General features: G+C 45.4%; 1 protein-coding gene across 3 annotated transcripts in view; it reads right to left on the bottom strand.

The window, feature by feature from the left end:
- Positions 1 to 27,529, bottom strand: part of fam135b (family with sequence similarity 135 member B) — a 548,259-nt gene that overhangs the window by 155,454 nt on the left and 365,276 nt on the right. For all 3 annotated transcript variants that reach the window (XM_068031369.1, XM_068031370.1, XM_068031371.1), the window contains 2 exons: positions 25,784 to 25,957; positions 24,892 to 25,018 (listed from right to left, as the gene is read on the bottom strand). In XM_068031369.1, the coding sequence (XP_067887470.1) occupies positions 24,892 to 25,018; positions 25,784 to 25,957 (301 nt within the window). The remainder of the gene's footprint in view (positions 1 to 24,891; positions 25,019 to 25,783; positions 25,958 to 27,529) is intronic.

Raw genomic sequence — 27,529 nt, 5'->3', positions numbered from 1 at the left:
CAGCTTCAAAGCAATCATGTCTCCGATCTACTTCAGAAACCACACTAGCTGCTATAATGTGACATTTGTGAAACACAGTCAAGAAGACCACGCTATTTTTAAACAGGGTTTATGCTAATGTTCAGTTTAATCAATTGTTTTTGCTTTTTGTTCTTTTCTCCCTCTGCTAATTTTCACTCTCTCTCCTAATGCTCCAGGCTTGTGCTGATCTGCAGTTTGACAGCACAGGCTACCCTCCCACACCTCATCTAAGTGATTGTTTTACATGCATTATCCTAACTTGTGAGAAAGGTGGGGGTGGGGGGGGGGGGAATTTTCCTCTTTTGTAATGGCTGTTAGTAGTCACCTCGGTAGAGCATATAACGGGTAATCAGGCAAGCAAATTTAAATGGTCAGAAGATTGGGCAAGCCCTACTGTGGGAGAACAACCCTCCTCTATGCATTCCACCAAGCCAATTATTTATGTCAAAGGCACAAAAGAGGAAGATCAGCCCCTGTGTGTCAGCAGGACATGTAGTCATGGAGGAAAATCACATTTTAATGTCTATACCTGGTATGTGCTCATGGATGGACAGATATTCTAATAAGGGTCTCTAAATAGCGGTCAGAAGTTGCAACCGATAAATGTTTATTAAATCTGTTCGCGTCCACCTATTTTTACCTGACGACTAGAAAGTTGGACTCACAAATTGACTCATTAGCAGGTGTAATTTAAGCAGGAAGACTTGTACCAGATCTATTTTTCTTGCTACTAAGGCTGTGGATTATCTGGACTCCATGCAATATGCCATCAATAAGGAGCACTTGAGCATATGAAAAATACTCAATTAAAATAAGGTTAGCAGGGAATGACAAACAATCATCATTCAGGCTAAGAATAATAAGCACTCCTACAATCTCCTTCAAAGGCAAATGAGACAGGACAGGATAAGAGGGCAGAAAATTGGAGCTGTAATGCAAAAGAAAAATAATTTTCTCTTATGCTCCCAATGGTGCAATACTTCTCTTCATGACATAAAAGTGCAAGTTTTCTCAGATGCACTCTCTTTTGATGCTGTTTTTTTTTGTTAGATTTTTTTTTCATGCCAACATCCTTCATCCCTCTCCCACAATATGGAATTATTCAAACTCTAAACCTTTGAGCTTGGAGGAAAGCATTTCTATCAACTTCCTAAATGAAGGCAAAGCAACTAACTTAGAAGTATTAGACATTATGTAGCATTACAGAAGAACAATAATGTGGCTCTTTGAATCGGTGAGCCCTCAAGGTTTGGAAACAATTTCTGATTTCTGATGGGGTGCCTGCAACTGCTGGAAAAGCAAGTACGTCCTATTAACTGAGGATCAAACAGGATCCCTGAGTGGAGCAGATTCTGCTGTTTTTGTTGTCTCAGTTCCCTCAACACCAGCATATCAGGCAAAAAAGATTGCAGTATTTCAAGTGAAAATTGCTTTCGCTGCAATTTGAGTTTCACAATCTTTTCTATTAGTTTTAAAAGTACTGTGCTAAAAGCTGGCCCTGTCCACAAAACCAGCCAGCCTTCCCTGGGGAAATTAACCACCCTTGGGAGTTTCTGCTAATTACACTTGCTCGCAGGACTTTGAGACAGCTCCAAAAATTAAGCTAATACTTTTGGGCACAAGTACACCAATAGACACTTACTGAAAAATTTTGAACGTTTGATTTAAATTTAGTAAGAAACTCACAACTGTACTGCAATCCAACTTGAAAATAGTTTTTAACTTTTTTTTCAAAATTCATTTTCAGTGATTTAAAGTCAGATTACTCAGAAGTGGTGGATTGATACTGTGGGTGAAATTTTACCTCATTCATAACCCATCCAATGGCACTGAGTTAAAAATCGGGTCCAGTGATTCAAAGTGCTTATTTTCCGTGATAAACCCACTTGCAGATGTATTAATCAAACTTTACCAAGTTACCACTCTTAAATATATCTAGGAATACTTTTAATTTTTTTTTAAATTACGTTTTAAAATGCTGCACTAGTTCATGTCAGATTTTGCATTCAGCAATATGCAAATGAGTTTGAGCAGAATCTCCAGAAAACAGGCATAATTTTGGGCTCAATATGCACTGGAATTGCCGACTGCACCCAAAGTGGAAACTTTACTCCAGGGTAGGCAACACTTCTGTGATACTTTGCTATCATGCTATTTTCACCTTTTACTTTTTCCACCTTTTTTACCCTTCAATTAAGCCATTTATTATACTCCCCTGATTGAGTTCTGTCAGCTCAGTCCCTAAAGTAGATGGTGATGTTACACTATTTCATATTGATCATATTTTAATCATGCTTCTGAGCCCTGTGTCCAAGTCCTGTGGCACAAAAGATCAGGTGTCTCATCCAATAATCATTCTGTCACTTCTTCCTGCTCCCTCTTGCCATCTATCCCAGTTTTACAGTTGTATAGGACTTTGGTTCGGCTACATTTGGAATACTGCGTGCAGTTCTGGTTGCCACATTACCAAAAGGATGTAGATGCTTTGGAGAGGGTGCAGAGGAGGTTCACCAGGATGTTGCCTGGCATGGAGGGCGCTAGCTATGAAGAGAGGTTGAGTATTAGGATTATTTTCATTAGAAAGACAGAGGTTGAGGGGGGACCTGATTGAGGTGTACAAAATCATGAGAGGTATAGACAGGGTGGATAGCAAGAAGCTTTTTCCCAGAGTGGGGGATTCAATTACAAGGGGTCACGAGTTCAAAGTGAGAGAGGAAAAGTTTAGGGGGGATATGCGTGGAAAGTTCTTTACACAGAGGGTGGTGGGTGCCTGGAATGCGTTGCCAGCGGAGGTGGTAGACGCGGGCACGATAGCGTCTTTTAAGATGTATCTAGACAGATACATGAATGGGCAGGAAGCAAGGAGATACAGACCCTCAGAAAATAGGCGACATGTTTAGATAGAGGATCTGGATCAGCGCAGGCTTGGAGGGCCGAAGGGCCTGTTCCTGTGCTGTAATTTTCTTTGTTTCTTTTCTTTGTTTCTTAGGACCCCAGCTGATTCCTAAAGCTGCTTTCACCCTCCCTACTTCCTACTGCTCAGACGCACTCAATGCCTGTGGTAGCTTCTCCTCTTCTCCCCATTCACCATTTTCTTCTGCTGTGTCTCCATTCTCCATTGCTCCTGCATCACTTACTCAAGCATTTCCAGCTATAACTCAGGAATCAATTAAGTCCTTGAATGCGCTTACTATGTTTTTACAATCTTAGTAATAGCATAGGGCTGGATTCTAACTTGCTGATCCGTTAGGAGTTGGGGGTGATGGGGTAGGTGGAAGGGGCGAGGGATGGTGCACTGGAAACCCGGAAGTAAGTACAGCGGATCTGTCAGTGGATTTTTTAACGAAGCCACCACATTATCATTTTACCTTGAGGTTTCCCGTCCAATTAGCGTGAGCGGGTATGACGATGAACTAAACTGCAGTATTTAATGGGACACTCCAAACATTTTTTTTAATTTCCAAAATATACTTTATTCATAAAAATCTGTAAAAATTACATTCCCAAACAGTTTAAAACAGCACCAAGTCAAAAAATACAAACAGTGCAAAGGTGATCAGTTACCTTCCATACAATCATGAGTTGCCTCACAACCCTTCCATTTCATTGTCATGCCATATATATTTTTACATTTACAGCACACAAAATTTCTCCGATACAGTTTGAGGGGTTTCCCATGGATCCAGCCCCTCAGTTCAGCTTGGTGGGGGGACCTTACACTGTGGTCTTTCCCCATTGAGCCTTTGCTGCGGCTGCCCCAAGCTTTAGTGCGTCCCTCAGCACGTAGTCCTGGACCTTGGAATGTGCTAGTCTGCAACATTCGGTCATGGACAACTTTTTTCGCTGGAAGACCAGCAAGTTTCGGGCAGACCAAAGGGCGTCTTTCACCGAATTGATAGTCCTCCAGCAGCAGTTGATGTTTTTCTCAGTGTGCGTCCCTGGGAACAGCCCGTAGAGCACAGACTCCTGTGTTACAGAGCTGCTTGGGATGAACCTCGACAAAATGGGTGGTTGATGTTCGGCACAGACTCGCTGGGCCGAAGGGCCTGTTTCAGTGCTGTATCTCTAATCAAAAACCACTGCATCTCTTTCCACACCTGCTTTGCAAAGACACATTCCAGGAGGAGGTGGGCAACCGTCTCTTCCCCACCACAGCCACCGCGGGGGCATTGTGCGGAGGGGGCGAGACTTCGGGTGTGCATGAAGGATCTGACGGGGAGGGCCCTTCTCACTACCAGCCAAGCTACGTCTTGGTGCTTGTTTGAAAGTTCTGGTGATGAGGCATTCCGCCAAATGACTTTGACGGTCTGCTTGGGGAACCATCCGACAGGATCCACCGTCTCCTTTTCCCGTCGGGCCTTGAGGACATTCCGTGCAGACCACTGCCTGATGGACCGGTGGTTTCCCACAGAAACTGCTCCACGAAGGATAGGTGGTACGGCACGGCCCAACTGCATGGAGCGTTCCGCGGCAATGTGACCAGGCCCATCCTTCACAACACCGGGGACAGATAGAACCTCAGCACGTAGTGACACTTGGAGTTTGCGTACTGGAGGTCGACACACAGCTTGATGCAGCTGCACACGAAGGTGGTCATCAGGATGAGGGCCACGTTGGGTACATTTTTCCCGCCCTTATCTGGAGATTTGAACATCGTGTCCGTCCGGACCCGGTCCATTTTAGATCCCCAGATGAAGCGGAAAATGGCTCGGGTGACTGCCACGGCGCAGGAGTGGGGTATGGGCCAGACCTGCGCCATGTACAGCAACAACATGAGCACTCGCACCTGATGACCAGGTTCTTACCCACAATGGAGAGAGATCGCTGCTCCCTCATGCTCAACTTTTGTTGTACCTTGGCTACTCGCTCCTCCCAGGTTTTGGTGCACGCCCCGGCCCTTCCGAACCATATCCCCAGCACCTTCAGGTAATCTGACCTGACGGTGAAGGGGACAAAGGATCGGTCAGCCCAGTTCCCAAAGAACATGGCCTCGCTCTTGCCGTGGTTAACTTTGGCCAGTTCGAACTGGTCGCAGATGCTCATCAGTCTGCGCACGGACAGCGGATCTGAGCAGAAGACGGCGACGTCATCCATGTACAGGGAGGTTTTAACCTGAGTGCCTCCGCTGCCTGGGATTGTCACCCCTCTTATGCTCGCATCCTTCCTAATAGACTCAGCAAAGGGTTCAATACAGCAAACAAACAAGACCGGGGAGAGAGGACAGCCCTGTCTGACTCCAGATTTGATCGGGAAACTTTCCAATTCCCATCCATTGATTGAGACTGCGCTACTGATGTTTGTGTAGAGCAGTTGGATCCAATTGCAGATTCCCTCCCCAAACCCCATTTTGGAAAGCACGTCCATCATGTAGGTGTGCGATATCCTGTCAAAAGCCTTCTCCTGGTCCAGGCTGATGAGGCAGGTGTCCACCCTCCTGTCCCGTACGTAGGCGATCATATCCCTGAGTAGCGCGAGACTATCAGAGATCTTCCTGCCGGGTACAGTACAGGTCTGATCGGGGTGGATCACCAACTCCAGAGCAGACTTGACTCGACTGGCTATGACTTTGGACAGAATCTTGTAGTCAACATTAAGCAGTGAGATGGGCCGCCAATTTCTGATTTCTGCCCTCTCCCCCTTCCGCTTGTAAATGAGGATGATGATGCCTTTCCTCATGGATTCTGACATGCTGCCGGCCAGGAGCATACTCTCGTATACTTCCAGCAGGTCCTGGCCGACCCAGTCCCACAGGGCCGAGTACAACTCGACCGGTAAACCGTCGCTTCCGGGAGTTTTACTCGTTTCGAAGGACTCGACGGCCTTTGCCAGCTCGTCCAGAGTTAGCGGCTTGCCCAGTCTTTCCCTCCTGCCGTCATCTAAGACCTCTGTGATAGATGACAGGAAGGACTGGGAGGCTCTGCTGTCTGTGGGCTTTGCGTCATACAGCCCAGCATAAAAGGATTTGCTGATCCTTAGTATGTCGGACTGCGAAGCCGTTACCGAGCGACCTTCTTCCTTCAGGCTGCTGATAACAGAGCTCTCTCTGTGTACCTTTTGGAAGAAGTAACGCGAGCACGTCTCATCCTGCTTGATGGAGCGGACTCTGGACTGGAAGATGATCTTGGAGGCCTCCTTGGCAAAGAGCGAGGCCTGCTGGCTCTTCACCTCTTGGAGGTCCTCCTTGACCTCGACCCCCATTGACTGCAACCGGAGCAGATTTTGCATACTTTTCTGGAGTCGGGACATTTCCCTCTGTCTCTCTCTCGCCCTCTGAACACCTTTGTGGATGAAGAACCTCTTGATGTTCTCCTTAATCGCTTCCCACCAGTGAACTGGAGACTCAAAGAGGGGTTTCACGGTCCTCCAACCTTTGTAATCCCCTTTGAGTTCCTCAACGTTCTCTGGGGTCAGCAGTGTAGCATTGAGCTTCCACGTCCCTCTGCCAACCCGCTGGTCGTCCTGTAAGTGACAGTCGGCCAGTAAGAGGCAGTGGTCGGAGACGAACACCAGCTTGACGTCGGTGGATCCGACCGTGACAGGACGGGACACAAACAGGAAGTCAATCCTGGAACGGGCAGACCCGTCCGAACTTGACCATGTGTATCTGCGCTGCGCTCCGTCTGCAGGTTTGCTGAAGACGTCGTGCAATTTGGCATCTTTAACTGTTTCTATTAGGAATCTGGACGTTGCGTCCAGTTTGCTGTCGTCACTGCCAGATCGTCCAGCTGCATCGATGATGCAGTTGAAGTCACCGCCAAGGATGACCGGCCTGGACGTCGCCAGCAGCAGTGGGAGCTGCTGGAAGACGGTCAGCCGCTCGCTGCGTTGTACCGGGGCGTACACGTTGATCAACCGGAGCGGAGCGTTGTTGTACATTACGTCTGCTACGAGGTGGCGACCGCCCACCACCTCCTTAACTTCGGAGATGGTGAAGTTACCTCCCCGCAGCAGAATACCCAGGCCGGAGCAACGGCAATCATTACCCCCCGACCAGATCGATGGACACTCCAAACATGCAAATTGAAGCAGCTGGAGTTGGCATGGAGACAATGGCCTACTGCAATGGAGTCGAGATGGGCACAGCTGTGAAACTCCAGTAAGCTTGTTGTGGAAGGATAATGCTGGAACCTTTCTTTACTCAGTTTCACGTTTACTGTACAGAGTAAAACGATTACAAACATGTAGCTCCTCACTCAAATCCTTCACCAATCTCAGCAAGTGTCTATTTATAAGTGCTCAAGTAGGACCCCAATTAACATATTCCACTTGCAGATAATTAAACAGTTGATACACAATTAACAGATTAACAGAGCTTCAGTGCCCTCATTGCTGCTGTTTTCATGCCTTGCTTTCACTGGCAAGTTCCTGGACGGCCAGAAAATCCATAGACCCAAAGTTAAAGTGCAAAGCCAATCTCCAAATTGCTCTAAATGAGCGATTAACATGATAAGTGGCAACTTGCCTCTCCTGAGGGGTCTGTGCGTATGCATCTTAACACCCTGCAAGAGTCAGTGGGTTGGAGCTGGTTTCCCAACATGCTGTCAATTTCACTAGTTTTAACACCACACCCAAACCCATGTGTTCCTGCAGGTTAAAATTCGGCCCATTGTAACAGTTTCACACTATGTAAAGGCAACTCACAGGTCATGCCCATCTATGTGGTTGTGGTGCTGGAGCAGGGCAGTGTAAAGCACAGTAGAGGTGCATGGAGCTTTTTCAACAACCAAACTAGGCTTTACAGCTAAAATAAAAGCAAAATATGGCGGATGCTGGAAATCTGAAATAAAAAATCTGAAATAAAAGTTCTGAAGAAGGGTCACTGACCTGAAATGTTAACTCTGCTTCTCTCTCCACAGATGCTGCCAGACCTGCTGAGTATATTCAGCATTTCTTGTCTTTATTTCAGGCTTTACAGCTCACTGCCAGGAATGCACTGTCCTAAAACCTCAGAGTAAGGAATTCATGAAGGCTTATACCTATATTTCTTTTTGACTCCAGCTGCATAGGATATTCTTCCTGTACCCACACATCTGACAGAAACCCAGGAAGTATCTTGGAGCTTTCAGAGCACTTTATAAGGACAGTATATAATGTAATGAATTTAGAAATCTAACTATCATGCCAATTTTTTTATTCATTCGAGACATGTGGGTGTTGCTGGCAAGGCCAGCATTTATTGCCCATTTCTAACTGCCCTTGAGAAGGTGGTGGTGAGCTGCTTTCTTGAACTGCTGCAGTCCATGTGCGGTAGGATACCAATAGTGCTGTTAGTTCCAGGATTTTGACCCAGCAACAGTGAAGGAATGACGATATACTTTCAAGTCAGAATGGTCTGTGGCTTGGAAGGGAACTTGCAGGTGGTGGTGTTCCCATGCATCTGCTGCCCTTGTCCTTCTAGGTGGTAGAGGTCACGGGTTTGGAAGGTGCTGTCTAAGAAGCCTTGGTGAGTTGCTGCAGTGCATCTTGTAAACGGTACACACAGCTGCCACTGTGCGTCGGTGGTGGAGTGAGCGAACGTTGAAGGTTGTGGAAGGGATGCCAATCAAGGGGGCTGCTTTGTCCTAGATGGTGTCAAGCCTCTTGAGTGTTGTTGGAGCTGCACCCATCCAGGCAAGTGGAGAGTATTCCATCACACTCCTGACTTGTGCCTTGCAGATGGTGGACAGGAGATGAATTACACATTGTAGAATTCCCAGCCTCTGACCTGCTCTTGTAACCACAGCATATATGTGGCTGGTCCAGTTCAATTTCTGATCAATGGTGACCTCCAGGATGTTGACAGTGGAGGATTCAGCAATTGTAATGCCATTGAACATCAAGGGGAGATGGTTAGATTCTCTCTTGTTTGAGGTAGTCATTGCCTGGTACTTGTGTGGTGCAAATGTTACTTGCCACTTATCAGCCCAAGCCTGGATGTTGTCCAGGTCTTGCAGCATGGGCTGCTTCAGTGTCTGAGAAGTCGCGAATGGTGCTGAATATTGTGCAATCATCAGCGAAAAACCCCACATCTGACCTGATGATTAAAGGGTCATTGATGAAGCAGTTGAAGGTGGTGGGGCCTGGGACACTACTCTGAGAAACTCCTGCAGTGATATCCTGGAACTGAGATGACTGACCTCCAACAACCACAACCATCTATCTTCCTTTGTACTAAGTACGACTCCAACCAGCGAAGAGTTTTCCCCCAATTCCCATTGACTCCAGTTTTGCTGGGGCTCCTTGATGCCACACTCGGTCAAATGCTGCCTTGATGTCAAGGGCAGTCACTCTCACCTCACCTCTGGAGTTCAGCTCTTTTGTCCATGTTTGGACAAAGGCTGCAATGAGATCAGGAGCTGAGTGGCCCTGGTGGAACCCAAACTGAGCATCAGTGAGTAGGTTATTGCTGAGTAAATGCCGCTTCATAGCACTGTCGACAGTCCCTTGAACGGGAGTAGCCTGATAGGGTGGTACTTGGCCAAGTTGGATTTGTCCTGCATTTTGTGTACAGGACATACCTAGGCAATTTTCCACATTGTTGGGTAGATGACAGCGTTGTAGCTGTACTGGAACAGCTTGGCTACGGGCGCGGCTATTTTTGGAGCACTAATCGTCAGTAGTATTGCCAGAATGTTGTCAGGGCCCATAGCCTTTGCAGTATCCAGTGACTTCAGCCGTTTCTTGCTATCACGTGGAATGAATCGAATTGGCTGAAGACTGACATCTGTGATGCTGGGCACTTCAGGAGAAGGCAGAGATGGATCAGCCACATGGCACTTCTGGCTGAAAATGGATGCAAATGCTTCAGCTTTGATGTACTGGGCTCTTCCATCATTGAGGATGAGGATATTTGTGGAGCCTCCTCCTCCTCCTGTCAGTTGTTTAATTGTCCACCACCATTCATGACTGGATGTGGCAGGGCTGCAGAGCTTAGATCTTATCCGTTAGTTGCGAGAACGCTTAGCTCTGTCTATCGCATGCTGCTTTTGCTGTTTGGCATGTAAGTAGTCCCACGTTGTAGCTTCACCAGGTTGACACCTCATTTTGAGGTATGCCTGGTGCTGCTCCTGGCATGCCCTCCTGCACTCTTCATTGAACCAGGATTGGTGCCCGATCCTGATGATAATGGTAGAGTGGGGATATGCTGGGCCATGAGGTTACAGATTATGGTTAAATACAATTCTGCTGCTGCTAATGGATCACAGTAGCTCATGGATGCCCAGTTTTGAGTTGCTAGATCTGTTCGAAATCTATCTCATTTAGCAGGGGGGTCATGCCGCACAACATGATGGTGGGTAACCTCAGAGTGAAGATGGGACTTCGTCTCCACAAGGACTGTGTGGTGGTCACTCCTACCAATACTTGTCATGGATAGATGCATCTGCGACAGGTAGATTGGTGAGGATGAGGTCAAGTAGGTTTTTCCCTCTTGTCGGTTCCCTCACCACCCGCCGCAGACCTACTCTAGCAACTATGTCCTTTAGGACTCGGCCAGCTCGATCAGTAGTGGTGCTACCGAGCCACTCTTGGTGATGGACATTGAAGTCCGCCACCTAGAGTACATTCTGTGCCCTTGCTACCCTCAGTGCTTCTTCCAATTGGTGTTCAACATGGAGATGCACTAATTCATCAGACGAAGGGGGTGGGCGGGGGGGGGGGGGGGGGGGGGGTGGTTGGTATGTGGTAATCAGCAGGAGGTTTCCAGGTTTTCTGATGTTTGACCTGATTTCATGAGACGTCTTGGGGTCTGGTGTCAATGTTGAGGACTCCCAGGGTAACGCCCTCCCGACTGTATACCACTGTGCTGCCACGTCTGGTGGGTCTGTCCTGCTGGTGGGACAGGACATACCCAGGGATGGTGATGGTGGTGTCTGGGACATTGTCTGCAAGATATGATTCCGTGAGTATGACTACGCTAGGCTGTTGCTTGACTAGTCTGTGGGACATCTCTCCCAATTTTCGTACATGTCCCCAGAAACACTGGAACACCAGAAAAAGCCATCAGGAACACTTTCCCACCACTGAGACAGTTGGTTATTTAAAATACTTAGTCCCTTTATAATGGAACTCCAACCTATCGTCAATAATTATACCATTTGTGCACAAAGTGCGATAAATAACTAACACAGGCTTTGAAACTCAGTGTTGGAAATTCATGATTTATGTTTCATATGATTAATTATAAATTAGTTTTGAGAACACTTCACATCAAATATCCTAAATGTTTAAGAACCCTGGTGCTGGATAATAGTTTTGGACAGAAGGGGTTAAATCAGGTTAGCAGCAGGACTGATTAATTCTCCGGAGAGATCTGTTGATGCTGCGCTGTTTTAATATTGTAACTGTGTGAAATATGAACCTTTCATTAAAAAAAAAATCATGATGTTGTTCTTTGTAATATTTTGAAATAGTTTATCAATGTCTGTTTGATGTTTACCGGTGCTATTTGCAAGGATGCTGGCAGCAAAGAATATCATCTGCTCAGACACATGGAACAAAGTTCATGTGAAAGCTAAAAAAAAAAAGGAAGGTGCGTCAGAGCTGGAACCAATCAATAATCAGAGAGGGTGTAAAAGGAGAACGGCTTAGCCTAGATAGGGAGCTACAACACTGGCAGCTACCTGACAACCTGGAATATTGCCTAGGTATAACCTGGAATATTGCCCAGGTATGTCCTGTCTACAAACAGGAAGACAAATCCAATCCAATTACTGCCCCATCAGTCTATTGTCAATTATCAGAAAAGTAATGGAAGGCGTCATTGACAAGTGCTATCAAGCAGCACCTACTTAGCTACAAATTGCTCAGAGATGCTGATTTTGGGTTATGCCAGGGTCACTCAGCTTCTGACCTCACTGCAGCCTCAGTGCAAACATGGACAAAAATGCTGAATTTCAGAAGTGAGGTGAGAGTGACTGCCCTAGAGGCAGCATTTGATGGTGTGTGGCATCAAGGAGCCCTCGCAAAACTGAAGTCAATGGGAATCAGGGGGAAAACTCTCTGTTGGTTCAAGTATACTTAGCACAAAGGAAAATGGCTGTGGTTGTTGGAGGCCCATCATCACAGCCCCAGGACATCATTGCAGGAGTTCCTCAGGATAGTGTCCTAGGCCCAAATATCTTCAGCTGCTTCACCTTCTCTCCAACACAAGGTCAGAAGTGGGCATGTTCACTGATGATTGCACAGAGTTCAATACCATTCGTAGCTCCTCAGATACTAAAACAATCCATCCTTGCATGCAGCAAGACCTGGACAGCATTCAGGCTTGGGCTGAAATTTGGAAAATGGGAGTCACATCAGCCAGTAGGGTCGTTTGGCGTCATTCTATTACCACTTCAGTTACTTCCGGTGCTTGCAGCGGACACTCTCGTGAATGCCCTTCTCAGGATGCTGTTCCGCATTGGACCCGCTGGAAATGGCTGGTGGCGCAACGCCCAACCCCAGGAGGGCAATAAGGCTTCTGTAGTGCCATATCACTCATGGTATTTGGCTAACACGGGTTAGGAAGAGTTATTCAGAAATTTAGGCAATGACATCAGAGTTCCCAGCTATTATTGAGCCTTTCACTCCACTACTACTAATAAAATTGTAAGCACAGCGCTGAACACTGTGTTCTACACTTGAACTAATCAAAAAGGTGTGAGGTATTTTTTAAGATTCATTCTTGGGATGTGTCATTAACAAGGTCAGCATTTATTGCCCATCTCTAGTTTGTCTTTCAGAAAATGGTGGTCAGCCACCTTCATGAACTGCTGCAGTCCGTTGGTGCTTTTTATTGACCTATTCATAGCAAATTGATACAACTGAGTGGCTAGGCCATTTCAGAGTCAACCACATTGCTGTGGGTCTGGAGTCACATTCAGGTCAGACCAGATAAGGATGCTCGATGAGAAATAGAAGGGGGCTAAGGATAGATCCGTGAGGGACTCCAGAAATAATGGTGCAAAAGTGGGATGCAGGAGTGGGAAGACAAGCCACTGCCAACAATTCTATGACCACGATTTGATTGATCGGAATGGAACTGGACAAGGGCCAGCTGGTCAATGAAGGAGACATATTGGAGGAGGATGGTGTGATCAGCAGTGTCAAAGGCTGCAGATTGGACGAGAAGGATGAGGATGGCTAATTTACCATGGGCACAATTATGTAGACTGTCATCTGTCACTTTGATAAGCAGTGTTTCAGTTCCATCAGTGGGCCAGAAATCTGATTGGAGCGATTAAAACATGGAATTGTGGGAAAGGTGGGAATGTATTTGAGAGGCAAGATGTTCCAGGACTTACGAGAGAAAACAGTGCTTAGAGATGGGTGGTAGTTTGCAATGACAGAGGTATCAAGGGTGGGTTTTTTGAGGAAAGGGGCAGTGATGAGAGATTTGAAGGGGAGGGGGACAGTACTTGGGGACAGGGAACTGTTAACAATATCAGCCAACATGGGGCCCAGGAAGGGAAGTTGGGTAGTCAACAGTTTGGTTGGATTAGGGTTGAGGGAGCAGGAGGTGGGTCTTCCAGACAAAATAAGCTCAGAGAGGGCAAGACAGGACATGGAATAGAATCTAGAGAAAGACCTGAATTCAGAACTAGGGCAGCGAGGAACATGAGGTGAGGTTTGGCCCTATGAGCTAGGCAAAGGGAGGGAGGCAGCTGAATGGATTGTCTCAATCTTTGTGACAAAAAAAAAGTCCACAAGCTCCTCATACTTCATGTTGGAGGTGAGGGTGGAGGAGGCAGGGGAAGATGGTTTAATTAGACGGTTTGTGATGCAGAGAAGCCAGGGGTTATCTCTGCATGGTGGTAGTTTTCACAGTGGTATTATCTTTGAATAGCAAATAGTTTTAGCAATGAAGAGCAGGATCTGATAATGAATTATGTGCTCGAACCAGATCTGGCGATGGATGGTGAAACCAGTTGTCTACCATTGACCTTCAAATCTGCATCCCTGGGACATAAGGGAGCGGAGATGAGGGGTATACCAGGGAATTACAGGGGTGAGAGAAAGCAATGGTTTCAGTGGAGGCAACAGCATCTAAACTTGTGCAGAGGGTGTGATTAACAGACTAGTAGCTGCAGAATGGCCATGATGAATTATAGGACAAAGGCTAGATAGTTGGAATTTTGTAAGTGCAGCAGTAAGTGACTTGAAGGAGAGTTTTCCCCCCCCAGGGGAAACAATGAAAGAAAGGGTGTTGGGAGGGGCCAGGGTAATGTGGACTTTACATTACTACCCAGCACGGGGTTCAGGAAGGAAGGGAAATTGGGTGGAAAGCAGTTTTGTGGGAATGCGGTCTCTGGAGCAAGTGGGGCGGCACAGTGGCGCAGTGGTTAGCACCGCAGCCTCACAGCTCCAGCGACCCAGGTTCAACTCTGGGTACTGCCTGTGTGGAGTTTGCAAGTTCTCCCTGTGTCTGCGTGGGTTTTCTCCGGGTGCTCCAGTTTCCTCCCACGAGCCAAAAGACTTGCAGGTTGGTAGGTAAATTGGCCATTATAAATTGCCCCTAGAATAGGTAGGTGGTAGGGAAATATAGAGACAGGTGGGGATGTGGTAGGAATATGGGATTAGTGCAGGATTAGTATATATGGGTGGTTGATGGTCGGCACAGACTCGGTGGGCCGCAGGGCCTGTTTCAGTGCTGTATCTCTAAAACTAAAAAACTAAAACTAGACAAGGTGAACTCAGAGAGTGCGAGAGGGAAGACTGGAGAGAAATTAGAGATTGATGTTTGTAAATATGTTAGGGTACTGACCCCAGTGTTCTTACACAGAATCCTGGCCAACAATCAACACCACCAAAAGAAACAGAGCAACTGGTTATTCATCTCATTCCTGTTTGTGGGACCTTACTGTGTACACTCATTCCACTTTCGAAGTAATTAATTTTCTATGAAGTGCTTTGACACATGAGATATGTTAAGATGCCCCTTTTTGAAAAAAATGATCCCCTTGATCAGAGATCCTGAAGATTATTCCCAAGTATCCACCACTCCTTGATTTAATTACATCAAGCTAATGACAGGCCAATGCCTGTAATGCCTGCAATGAATTTGGCCTAACCATCAGCCTCAAGAAAACGAACATCATGGGGCAGGATGTCAGAAATGCTCCATCCATCAATATTGGCGACCACGCTCTGGAAGTGGTTCAAGAGTTCACCTACCTAGGCTCAACTATCACCAGTAACCTGTCTCTAGATGCAGAAATCAACAAGCGCATGGGTAAGGCTTCCACTGCTATGTTCAGACTGGCCAAGAGAGTGTGGGAAAATGGCGCACTGACACGGAACACAAAAGTCCGAGTGTATCAGGCCTGTGTCCTCAGTACCTTGCTCTACGGCAGCGAGGCCTGGACAACGTATGCCAGCCAAGAGCGACGTCTCAATTCATTCCATCTTCGCTGCCTTCGGAGAATACTTGGCATCAGGTGGCAGGACTATATCTCCAACACAGAAGTCCTTGAAGCGGCCAACATCCCCAGCTTATACACACTACTGAGTCAGCGGCGCTTGAGATGGCTTGGCCATGTGAGCCGCATGGAAGATGGCAGGATCCCCAAAGACACATTGTACAGCGAGCTCGCCACTGGTATCAGACCCACCGGCCGTCCATGTCTCCGTTATAAAGACGTCTGCAAACGCGACATGAAATCGTGTGACATTGATCACAAGTCGTGGGAGTCAGTTGCCAGCATTCGCCAGAGCTGGCGGGCAGCCATAAAGACAGGGCTAAATTGTGGCGAGTCGAAGAGACTTAGTAGTTGGCAGGAAAAAAGACAGAGGCGCAAGGGGAGAGCCAACTGTGCAACAGCCCCAACAAACAAATTTCTCTGCAGCACCTGTGGAAGAGCCTGTCACTCCAGAATTGGCCTTTATAGCCACTCCAGGCGCTGCTTCACAAACCACTGACCACCTCCAGGCGCGTATCCATTGTCTCTCGAGATAAGGAGGCCCAAAAGAAAGAAAGAAAATGACAGGCCAAAGAATGACACCACATCCACGACATACAGATTAAAAGGTTTGCAAAAACATCAATTAGGAACAGATTGCTGAACAAAATGTGCAGTCTTTATAGGATCAAAACCACTTCTGACTGGCACTTAACTGTGTCATCGAACAATGCGCTTCCAGGCGTTATGACAACTGTTGAATCAACTGTACACAACACGTGTCTGCACAGACTCACTTATTGTCAAAGCTTTTGCGTATAATGGGCCAGAATTCACTGCCGAAGAGAAAATTGCCAAGTGATACAGTATGTTAGACCGTTGTGCTTCCCAATTCTTCAGTGGAATTTACATTACAATTTTCTGTGCAACTGATTAGAATACATCAAAGAGAGCATAATAGTGAATGTGAAGCAGCGTGTGCAATGTATTTATCCTGCTGCAAAGCAACTTTTGCTGTTTTTGGCAAGTGATAATGTGCAAAAGTTCTAGAAACGTAATGAGCTACGTTAGCTATGCCATAACTTGCTGGAATTTCTGCACCATAATAATGGTGTACACCAGAGATGCACCGTTAATATGCCAAAGGTTTGCAGCAAGTTTAGGCTCAATGTCTCTATGCATTATGTAGTTGCAGAGAATCTATGCTTCTGAAGTATAACAAAGGAACATTTCACAGCAGCAACTCTTCAAGGCTCCTTTGACATAAAAACAATAAATGCTGGAAATACTCAGCAGGCCTGGCAGCATCTGTGGAGAGAGAAGCAGAGTTAACGTTTCGGGTCAGTGACTCTTCTTTGGAACAAAGGCTCCTTTGACAGCACCTTCCAAACCTCTGACCTCTAACACCCAGTGTTATGATCCAGAAAGCAAGTTGGTGAAGGATATAAATGGAGCTGATCTTTACACACTTTCTTTTTTTTTATTCATTCGAGGGATGTGGGCATCGCTGGCCAGGCCAGCATTTATTGCCCATCCCTAATTGCCCTTGAGAAGGTGGTGGTGAGCTGCCTTCTTGAACCGCTGCAGTGCGTGTGGGGTAGGTACACCCACAGTGCTGTTAGGAAGGGAGTTCCAGGATTTTGACCCAGCTACAGTGAAGGAACGGCGATATAGTTCCAAGTCAGGATGGTGTGTGACTTGAACGGGAACTTGCAGGTGGTGGTGTTCCCATGCATTTGCTGCCCTTGTCCTTCTAGTTGGTAGAGGTCGCAGGTTTGGAAGGTGCTGTCTAAGGAGCCTTGGTGCGTTGCTGCAGTGCATCCTGTAGATGGTACACACTGCTGCCACTGTGCGTCGGTGGCGTTGGGAGTGAATGTTTGTAGATGGGGTGCCAATCAAGCGGGCTGCTTTGTCCTGGATGGTGTTGAGCTTCTTGAGTGTTGTTGGAGCTGCACCCATCCAGGCAAGTGGAGAGTATTCCATCACACTCCTGACTTGTGCCTTGTAGATAGTGGACAGGCTTTGGGGAGTCAGGAGGTGAGTTACTCGCCGCAGGATTCCTAGCTTCTGACCTGCTCTTGTAGCCACGGTATTTATATGGCTACTCCAGTTCAGTTTCTGGTCAATGGTAGCCCCTAGGATGTTGATATTGAGGGATTCAGCGATGGTAATGCCACTGAATGTCAAGGGGAAATGTTTAGATTCTCTCTTGTTGGAGATGGTCATTGCCTGGCACTTGTGTGGCGCAAATGTTACTTAAGCATTTATTTACACAGTTTACAGATTACAAGCAAGCACCTCCTAACTGAACAACCACAGTTTAAGACAGTTTCTATTTATCGGAGCAGAGTGAATCCCAGTTAATGCCCATTACCAGCCTACAGTTAAACACTATTAGTATATAATTAACAGCCAGAACGGCAAGGGTAGCAGGTGCATGGGAACACCACCATCTGCAAGTTCCCCTCCAAGTCACACATCATCCTGACTTGGAAATATATTGCCATTCCATCACTGTTGCTGGGTCAAAGTCCTGGAACTCCTTACCTACACCACACAGACTGCAACAGCTCAAAAAGCAGCTCACCAACACCTTCTCAGGGACAATTAGGAATGGGTACTAAATTCTGGCCTTGCCAGTGATGCCCACACCCACGAATGAAGAATAAGTTTGTTCAAATAAAACTTGCAGGAAATAGCTAGGTTATTGTCTCAAGTTTTCTTTAGTGCATTTCAAAATTCAAGCACCCAAACATTATTTTGCTTCGTGTGATTTGCATTGTTCTCTGTTCAGAGAGGCTACTTGTTGTGCTTAATACTAGACAGGCCATGCTGGGGTGAGCATCATGTAAGTTAATTCACTTGCAATTTTCAACAAAAGTTTTCAATCTGTTTATTCCAAGAAGCATTCACTAAGCCTGTACAAAGGGAACATTTTTCAACGTAGCATGTGTTCAAGCCGATCCATCCAAAGTTCTATTCCCTATTTTGTTTTGGAATGGGCAAAAATAAAATTGAAATTGGAGGCAACCTATTGACTTGGGAAGTGAATTACTTTGGATGTAGGAGATAAAGAGTGTATGGGTAATGGGTATGTATTCCAATTGACAGTATGTCACTAGAAGTGACTCCAGGGATCTGTACACAACTTCTCACTATGTTTATCAATCACTTAGATGAAGGTAAAACCAAGTTTGCTGACGACACTACATTAGGTAGCACAATAGGTAGTGCAGCTGAGAGCATAAATTTGCAAAGAGACATTGGTAGATTAAGTGAGTGGACAAACCAGTAGCAGCTGGTTTACAGCATGAAGAAATGTGAGGACATCCATTTTGGACCTAAGGAAAAAGCTTGTCTGACATCCATTTTGGACCTAAGGAAAAACCTTGTCTAACATCCAGTTTTGAATGAGGTATAATTTCCTCCAGATAAACTTTGGGAAGACCAAAGACATTACCTTCACCCACCGCCACAAAGTTTTTATTCTGCCCAAAGAGTCCATTCCCATATCTTGGGCAATGTCTGAACCCAACTGTTTACAAATCTGGCGTTCTATTCAACACAGATTCCATCCTCCTCCTCGGCCACTGGTACAGGTTGAACCCAACTGTTGGCAACTTCCCAGTCCTATATGACTCTGAACTGAGCTTCCAACACCAGATACTCTCTATCTTCCCCTGAAAGCTTCATTCATGTCTCTGTCATTTCTATACTTGACTATTCAAATGTTATAGAGTCATATTCATAGAGTTTTACAGCACAGAAACAGGCCCTTTGGCCCAACGCGCCTGTGCCAACCATCAAGCACCCATCCAAAACTAATCCCACTTCCTCGCACCTGGCCCATAGCCTTGTATGTTGTGGTGTTTCAAGTGCTCATCTAAATACTTCTTAAATGTTGTGAGTGTTCCTGCCTCTACAACCCCTTCAGGTAGTGTGTTCCAGATTCCAACCACCCTCTGGGTGAAAAAGTTTTTCAACTCCCCTCTAAACCTCCTGCCCCTTACCTTAAATCTATGTCCCCTAGTTATTGACCTCTCCGCTAAGGGAAAAAGTTTCTTCCTATCTGTCCTATCAATGCCCCTCATAAATTTGTATACCTCAATTAGGTCCCCCCTCAGCCTTCTCCACTCCAAGGAAAACAACCCCAGCCTATCCAGAATCTCCTCATTGCTGAAATGCTCCAGCCCAGGCAACATCCTGATGAATCTCCTCTGCACCCTCTCCAGTGCAATCACATCCTTCCTATAGTGTGGTGACCAGAACTGTACACAGTACTCCAGCTATGGCCGAACCAGCGTTTTATACAGCTCCATCATAACCTCCCTGCTCTTATATTCTATGCCTCGGCTAATAAAGGCAAGTATCCCACATGCCTTCCTAACCACCTTATCGACATGGGCTGCTGCCTTCAGTGATCTATGGACAACACCCCAAGGTCCCTCTGAGCCTCTGTACTCCCTAGGGTCCTACCATCCACTGTATATTCTCTTACCTGGTTAGTCCTCCCCAAGTGCATCATCTCACACTTCTCAGGATTAAACTCCATTTGCCACAGCTCCGCCCATTTTACCAGCCCAGCTGTATCGTCCTGTAATCTAAGGCTTTCCTCCTCATTATTTACGACACAACCAATTTTCACGTCGTCCGCAAACTTAATGATCACACCTCCTATATTTACGTCGAAATCATTAATGTACACTGCAAACAGTAAGGGTCCCAGCACCAATCCCTGCGGTACCCCACTGGTCACAGGCCTCCATTTACAAAAACAACCCTCTACCATCACCATCTGCCTTCTTCCACTAAGCCAATTTTGAATCCAATTTGCTTAATTACCCAGGATCCCATGGGCTCTTACTTTGTTAACCAATCTCCCATGCGGGACCTTATCAAAAGCCTTACTGAAGCCCATGTAGACGGCATCAACTGCTTTACCCTCATCTACACATCTAGTCACCTCCTCGAAAAATTCATTCAAATTTGTTAGACACGATCTCCCCCTGACAAAGCCATGCTGACTATTGCTGATCAATCCCTGCCTCTCCAAGTGGAGATTAATCCTGTCCCTCAGAATTTTTTCCAATAGTTTCCCTATCACTGACGTTAGAATCACAGGCCTGTACTTACCTGGTTTAACCCTGCTACCCTTCCTGAATAATGGTACCACATTCGCTGTCCTCCAGTCCTCTGGTACCTCTCCTGTGGCCAGAGAGGATCTGAAAATTTGTGTCAGAGCCCCCGCTATCTTCTCCCTTGCCTCACATAGCAGCCTGGGATACATCTCATCTGATTTACCCACCTTTAGGCCTGCTAATACAGCTAATACTTCCTCCTTTTCAATGCTAATTTGATCAAGTATATCACAATCCTCCTCCCTGATCACTACACCTACAACGTCCCTCTCTATAGTGAACACAGATGAAAAGTCATCGTTCAAAACCTCACCTATGTCCTCCGGCTCCACACACAGATTGCCTCTTAGATCTCTAATGGGCCCCACTTTTTCCCTGGTTATCCTCTTGTCCCTAACATACGTATAAAATGCCTTGGGATTTTCCTTTATCGTGTCTGCCAGTGATTTTCCATGCCCCCTCTTCGCTCTCCTAATTACTTTTTTCAGTACTCCCCTATACTCCTCTAAGGCCTCTGCTGTTTTCAGCGCTCTGAATCTGCTATATGCCTCCTTTTTTTTTCTTATCCAACCCTCTATATCCCTTGACATCCAGGGTTCTCTGGACTTTTTGGACCTACTCTTCACCTTTACAGGAACATGCTGGACCTGAACCCTCACAATTTCCTTTCTAAATGACTCCCACTGGTCTGATGTCGACTTTCCTATAAGAAGCTGCTCCCAGTTCACTTTGGCCAGATCCTGTTTTATCATATTGAAATCTGCCTTCCCCCAATTCAGTACCCTTATTTCCAGTCCCTCTATGTCCTTTTCCATAACAACCTTAAATCTTACAGTTATGGTCACTATCCCCGAAATGCTCCCCTACCGCCACTTCTACCACTTGTCCGGCTTCATTCCCTCGGATTAAGTCCAGTACTGCTCCTCCTCTTGTAGGACTCTCTAAGTACTGGCTCAAAAAGCTCTCCTGAATTCACTTGATGAATTCAGCCCCCTTTAAGCTTTTTGCACTTATACTATTGCCTCTAATATAGGGAAAGTTGAAATCCCCTATTAATACCCTATTATTTTTGAACAGCTCTGAGATTTGCCTATATATCTGCTCCTCTATCACTGCCTGACTGTTTGGAGGCCCGTAGTACACTCCCAGCCAAGTAATAGCCTCCCTTTTGTTTTTAAGTTCTACCCATATGGCCTCATTAGAGGAACCTTCTAAGATATCATCCCTCCTTACTGCAGTAATTGACTCTTTAATCAACAGTGCAATGCCACCTCCTCTTTTACCCCCTGCCCTATCACGTCTGAAGATTCTATACCCTGGGATATTAAGCTGCTAGTCCTGCCCTTCCCTCGACCATGTCTCAGTGATAGCAATAATATCATACTCCCATGTGTTAAATAACGCCCTCAAGTCATCTGCCTTACTAGTAAGACTCCTTGCATTAAAATAGATATAATCCAGCCTTACATTATTTGCTTGAGCCTTAACAATTCTACATTTACTCTGCCCTCCAGACTGACTTAGATTCTCCTTTATATTTGATTGTACAACACCCCTACTGCTTCCACTCTGCGTCCCACCCCCCCTGCCAAATTAGTTTAAACGCCCCCCCTCCAACAGCAGTAGCAAATCTCCCAGCAAGGATGCTGGTCCCGTTCCGGTTCAGGTGCAACCCATCCATCTTATACTGATCCCATCTTCGTCAGCAACAGACCCAGTGATCCAGGAAACTAAAGCCCTCCCTCCTGCACCATCTCCTCAACCATGCATTCATCTGCTCTAATCTCCTATTCATATACTCACTAGCCCGTGGCACCAGAAGAAATTCAGAGATTACAACCCTTGAGGTCCTACTTTTTAATCTGCTACCTAGCTCCCTAAATTCTTTTTGCAGGACCTCATCCCTCTTTCCACCTATGTCATTGGTACCAACATGGACCACAACCTCCGGCTGTGCACCCTCACCCTCCAGAATACTTTGTAGCTGCTTGGTGATATCCAAGACCCTTGCACCAGGGAGGCAACGTACCATCCTGGAATCACATCTGCGACCACAGAAACGTCTATCTTTTCCTCTATCCATAGCATCCCCTACCACTATTGCCCTTTTGTCCCTTTTTCTCCATCCCAGCACAACTGAGTCAGCCATGACATTCCGGTCATGACTATCGGTGCGTTCTCCAGAGAAACTCTCTCTCTCATCGGTACTCAGAACTGAATACCGGTTAGAAAGTGGGATGTCCTCTGGGGACTCCTGCACTGCCTGCCCTGACTTCTTTGTCCGTCCGGCAGCCACTCAGTCACCCCCCGACTGTGCTCACCTAGGCACCGGCTTGAGTGCCTCTGGAAACATGCCATCCACATAGTCCTGCACCTCGCGGTTGCGCCACAGTGACTCCAGCTGCTGCTTGAGCGCCGAAACCCGAAGCTCAAGCTTCTGCAACCGGAGACACTTTTTCCTGGGCAGCCTCCCATCCTCTACAAACCTCAATTCATCCTGACCTCCGCTCCCATCATCATTGTTTGTGTTCACCTACATTTGCTCCCAGTTACAGAACATCTCAAATTTAAAATGTTCATTCTTGTTTAACTTCCTTCTTGCCATATCCCATCCCTATCACCAGCTCTACAACCTAACTCTTCATTCTTCTGACATCTTGCTACCTCCCCCCCACCCACCCCCCCACCATTCGTCCCACCATTGGCAGCCATGCCTTTAGTTGCCGAGGCTATATGCTCCATAACTGCAGCCCAAGGCCCTCTATATCTCTATTGCTCTAAGTGAAAACATGTGTTTATAACATCAGGGCATTAAGGTAGGGCATAGGAGCAGAAAAAAGAGCAGCAGAAGTCAGTCATACAGGCGCTTCAAGTCTGCTCCACCATTCAATAAAATCATGACTGATCTTCTACCTCAATTCTACTTTCCTGTCCTATCCCCATATCCCTTGATTCCCTTACAGTCCAAAAACTATCGATCTAAGTCATTAATATACTGAACGAATAGGACCTACAGCCCTCTGTGGTAGAGAATTCAAAAGATTAACAACCCTCTGAGTGAAGACATTTTGCCTCATCTCAAAACTAGTGTTTTATAGAACTAATCCCTGGTATCATCCCTGGTATGCCTCCTCTGCACACGCTACAGGGCCTTGAAATACTTCGATTCCTTTCACCTGCATGTACTTATCCAGCATCCTCCCAAATGAATTCATGCCATTCAATGCAATAATTCAGCGTGGCCACGAGTTCCACATTCTTACCACTCTCTGGTCAAAGAGGTTTCTCCCAAATTCCCTACTGGATCCATCCTATATTCATAGTCCTGAGTTGTGGACTCCCCACAAGTGGAAACATCCTCTCCACACCCATCTCACCAAACCCCCCGCAATCCCAAAGACCTCTATTCGGTCACCTCTCAGCCCTCTCCTTTTCAGAGAAAAGAGCCCCAATCTTTCCTGATAGTTATTGCTGCAGCTAACAAAAGTAACAGATGCAGGTGACTGGATGAGTATAAATGATTAAAGTCCTCCTTTAGGTATGTGTATCCATACCGTAATAATTATTTAAATGTAACAGACTTTGCATTGGAAAAATATACCAAAAAGATCATAAACACTGTAGTTTACATTGTGTGTCACAAGTCTCTGAATTATTTCAGAACAGGTTAGCCAAAATCTAAAATATTCACTATGCTAGCCATGTAGGCTACAATAAGACAAAGGGAAACAGAAAGGAAACAAAAGTTAACTATAGTCAAACTGTACTGTTTCACCTCTGTTTCAGCCTGAAATGAATTCTCTCTCACACATGCACATCTCGAGTGAATTGAGCCATTTATTCCCATTTCCTTCCAAACTTTAACACTAATGGAGTTTGAAACATCTATGCAAACATAATATTGCTTAGTAATATTTTGTGATAATATAACTTTTTTCAGGTTATTTTAAAGTGTAATTCTTACTATCAGGACCCTTTTAAAAAGGAACAAGTCTTGCCAACATTCCTACTACAAATGGGGAACACTGGATGAAATCAGGAACTCAACAGCGAGGGGGAATTATGTAAATTTCACCAGTCTAGGCATTGCATAACTCTGCTTTGATAAAATTCAAACTTTCTGAGCAAACCTTATTATCTACTTGTACATGAGCATGATAGATAAATAAAACAATCTACTATATACAGAAGGCATTTAAATAAAACATCACAATACAACTTGATCATAATTACAATACCACACAAAAATGAACAGCAAAGGCAAAGACAAACACATAAGAGAGAAGTGATCTGTTGGTTCAACACAAAAATATGGCAAAGTATCTGAGACCCTTGAAAACATCCTCCAGCAAAAACTGAAGTGGAAACTCTCTTACCTCGGCAGCAAGCTGCTTGTAGTAGCTAGACCCAAACATGAGGTTTTCAAGAGTCAGATTAGATACATCTGGATCCATCTCCTGACCACTTTTACCAAGCCACGATCCCTTGCTTAGTCGAGGGAAACTAAGAGAGAAAATGTGCTAGTAAAAATGAAGAATTAATAGCTTGTTCCATTATTTGGGCAATGTGGGGGGGGGGGGTGGAGCAGGCAGGCGGAGGGTGATATTTTGTTTATGGTCGTTTAGGTGAGGGATGCTTAATCTTCCCTCATTTCCTCCTATTTTGGTATTAAATATTCCCCAAGTCAGGTACAACATCAGATAGATGCTACAGCAGCTTCTTCTACTCTGCACCAACATCTGGATGTCACTAACAGTGGGGCATAATGGGGAGTACGTTAAGTATGTTTGCAGATGCAAAATTAGATCTTGCTTGATTGCCCTTGAAAGAAATTTCCTAGAGTTTTTCCTGAATTTAACCAAGAGTTGCTTTTGCTTTCTCAATCAGCACTGCTCCACATTCAACCACAAGACAAAGCCTGGCAATAGCCAGGACTGAAGCATCCTCTATCAGATAATCGCAAACAGAGAACTACTGTGCTTCTGTTTGGAGTTCAAGTGAGATTAGGATCTCACAGTGAGGGTAAAGGTAGGTATGAACTTATGTTCTGCCACTTCTCGGCATATCAGTGAATTAAGGTACCTCAACCTCTTCTCTGCAGTAGTTGTGTCTAATGCCATATTACTTTAAAAAGAATCAAACTTCTGTTATTACATTGAGAATTGTTCGTAGCATTTGGTGACCATACATTTGATTTTCTGGTAAGACATCCCTTTAAAACATGTAGAAGGTAATGCTGGATTTTTGCAGACAAGGTCACTACTATACCTTATCAAGGGCTGGTGTAAAGCAACAAGCGATGCATGCACAGTAACGGATATGACTGAGAGGTGAAAATAGTCAAACATGACAGGTACGTGATGGTGTAACCCCCTCCTGGGATGAAAGTGAAGACCCAGCCTTCGGCTGCTGATCAAAGGTATTCCTGCAATGTCACTCAACCTGTAGGCAAACACAAAAACAGATTTCAAATGTAACTTGCAGACTTAGCTCTTAATAGGATTCTTTAACTTGGACAAAAGTGCTCATAAAAATCCTGCCATGATATGCACATTCAGAAATCATTCAAAAAACTGTACGTCTTTAATAGAGAAAGTATAATTATTTAAATTAGTCAAAGAAATTGTAATTATTCATTTAGTATAAATAGAGAATCATGGTTACAGAGAACATAACAAGTGAGGATTTGCTTAACTCTGATGTTCAGAATCCACTGAGATCTCTTTCATCTAACTCTTGGCTTGGCACCAAGCATGAAACAGTCTGTTCTCCATTTCATGTAGCCATGCACTTAGAATGAACCATCCAGATTCTGTTATTATTTAAATGCACACTAACAGTGCTTCAGGCTAGATGTTGCTGACAGAAGGCAGTATGACCTTAGCACTTCTGGAAAGAAATACAAGAAATCTCAATGAATCATGCCTCATACTACAAAGCAGAAATAAGATTGAAAGGAATAAGCAAAAGGCAAGATATATCAAAAAGCTGTGGTGAGGTGGTGAAACTTACTTTTGAAAGCCTGGAACGTGGGGGGGGGGGGGGGGGGGGGGGGGATATGGTAAGGAAGGAGCTGTACAGTTATGATTTAGAGTTGGATTTTGTGCAATAACTATTGATTTCACTTTCACTAATGCTGGCACATCTCTTGGCTTTAATTCTTTAACAATTGCTCAAAATGTTTAGCTGTGTTAACATCCAAAACGGTGAATACTGTGCACCTGTAAGTACATCATTTCCTCTCTCCTGGATACAGTGAGCTACCCAAGATCATCAAAAGCAGAGGAGAGAGCAAAAATGCTTTTAAAAAAATAGTCCCGGCGTCAGACAAAGAATAAAAAGTGAAAGCTTTAGTCCCTTAGAACTTTCCTATTTCTCTTGTTTAATGAAACTATGCCCTGTACGATTAAAACAGTCCCACAGCAATAATAGAAGTCAAAAATAAAAACAGAAAGCGCTGGAAATACTCAGCAGGTCTGGCAGCATCTGTGGAGAGAGAAACAGAGTTAATGTTTCAGGTCTGTGACTTTTCATCAAAAAATAGCAAAGGTTAGAAATGCAATAGGCTTTGAGCAAATGAAAGTGGGGGGGGGGAAGGAAAGAACAAAAGGGAAGGTCTATGATAGGGCGGAGGGCAGAAGCAATTAAACGACAAAGATGTATGGAACAAAAGAAAAAAGGAGCAGTAACCGCCGTAGTAAAAGACAAAACATTTGTCTAGAGAGAGAGTGTTAATGGCAGAATAATGAACTGCTCTGTCCGAAAGCAAAAACATGAAAAACAAGTTTAAGACTGGCACATGATAAAAAAAAATCAAAATGGCAGTCATGGTTTAAAGGTCTTCAACTCAATGTTGAGTCCAGAGGGCTGTAGCGTGCCTCATTGGAAGATGAGGTGCTGTTCCTTGAGCTTGCGTTGAGCTTCACTGGAACACTGCAGCAGGCCGAGGTCAGAAACGTGGGCGGGACAGCAGGGTGGTGAATTAAAATGGCAAGGAACTGGAAGCTTGGGGTT

This window comes from Heterodontus francisci, chromosome 5 (genome assembly GCF_036365525.1).
Source record: "Heterodontus francisci isolate sHetFra1 chromosome 5, sHetFra1.hap1, whole genome shotgun sequence".
Lineage (NCBI taxonomy): Eukaryota > Metazoa > Chordata > Chondrichthyes > Heterodontiformes > Heterodontidae > Heterodontus > Heterodontus francisci.
Note: the sequence above shows the minus strand (reverse complement) of the source record. Positions and strands in the feature narration are given on the sequence as shown.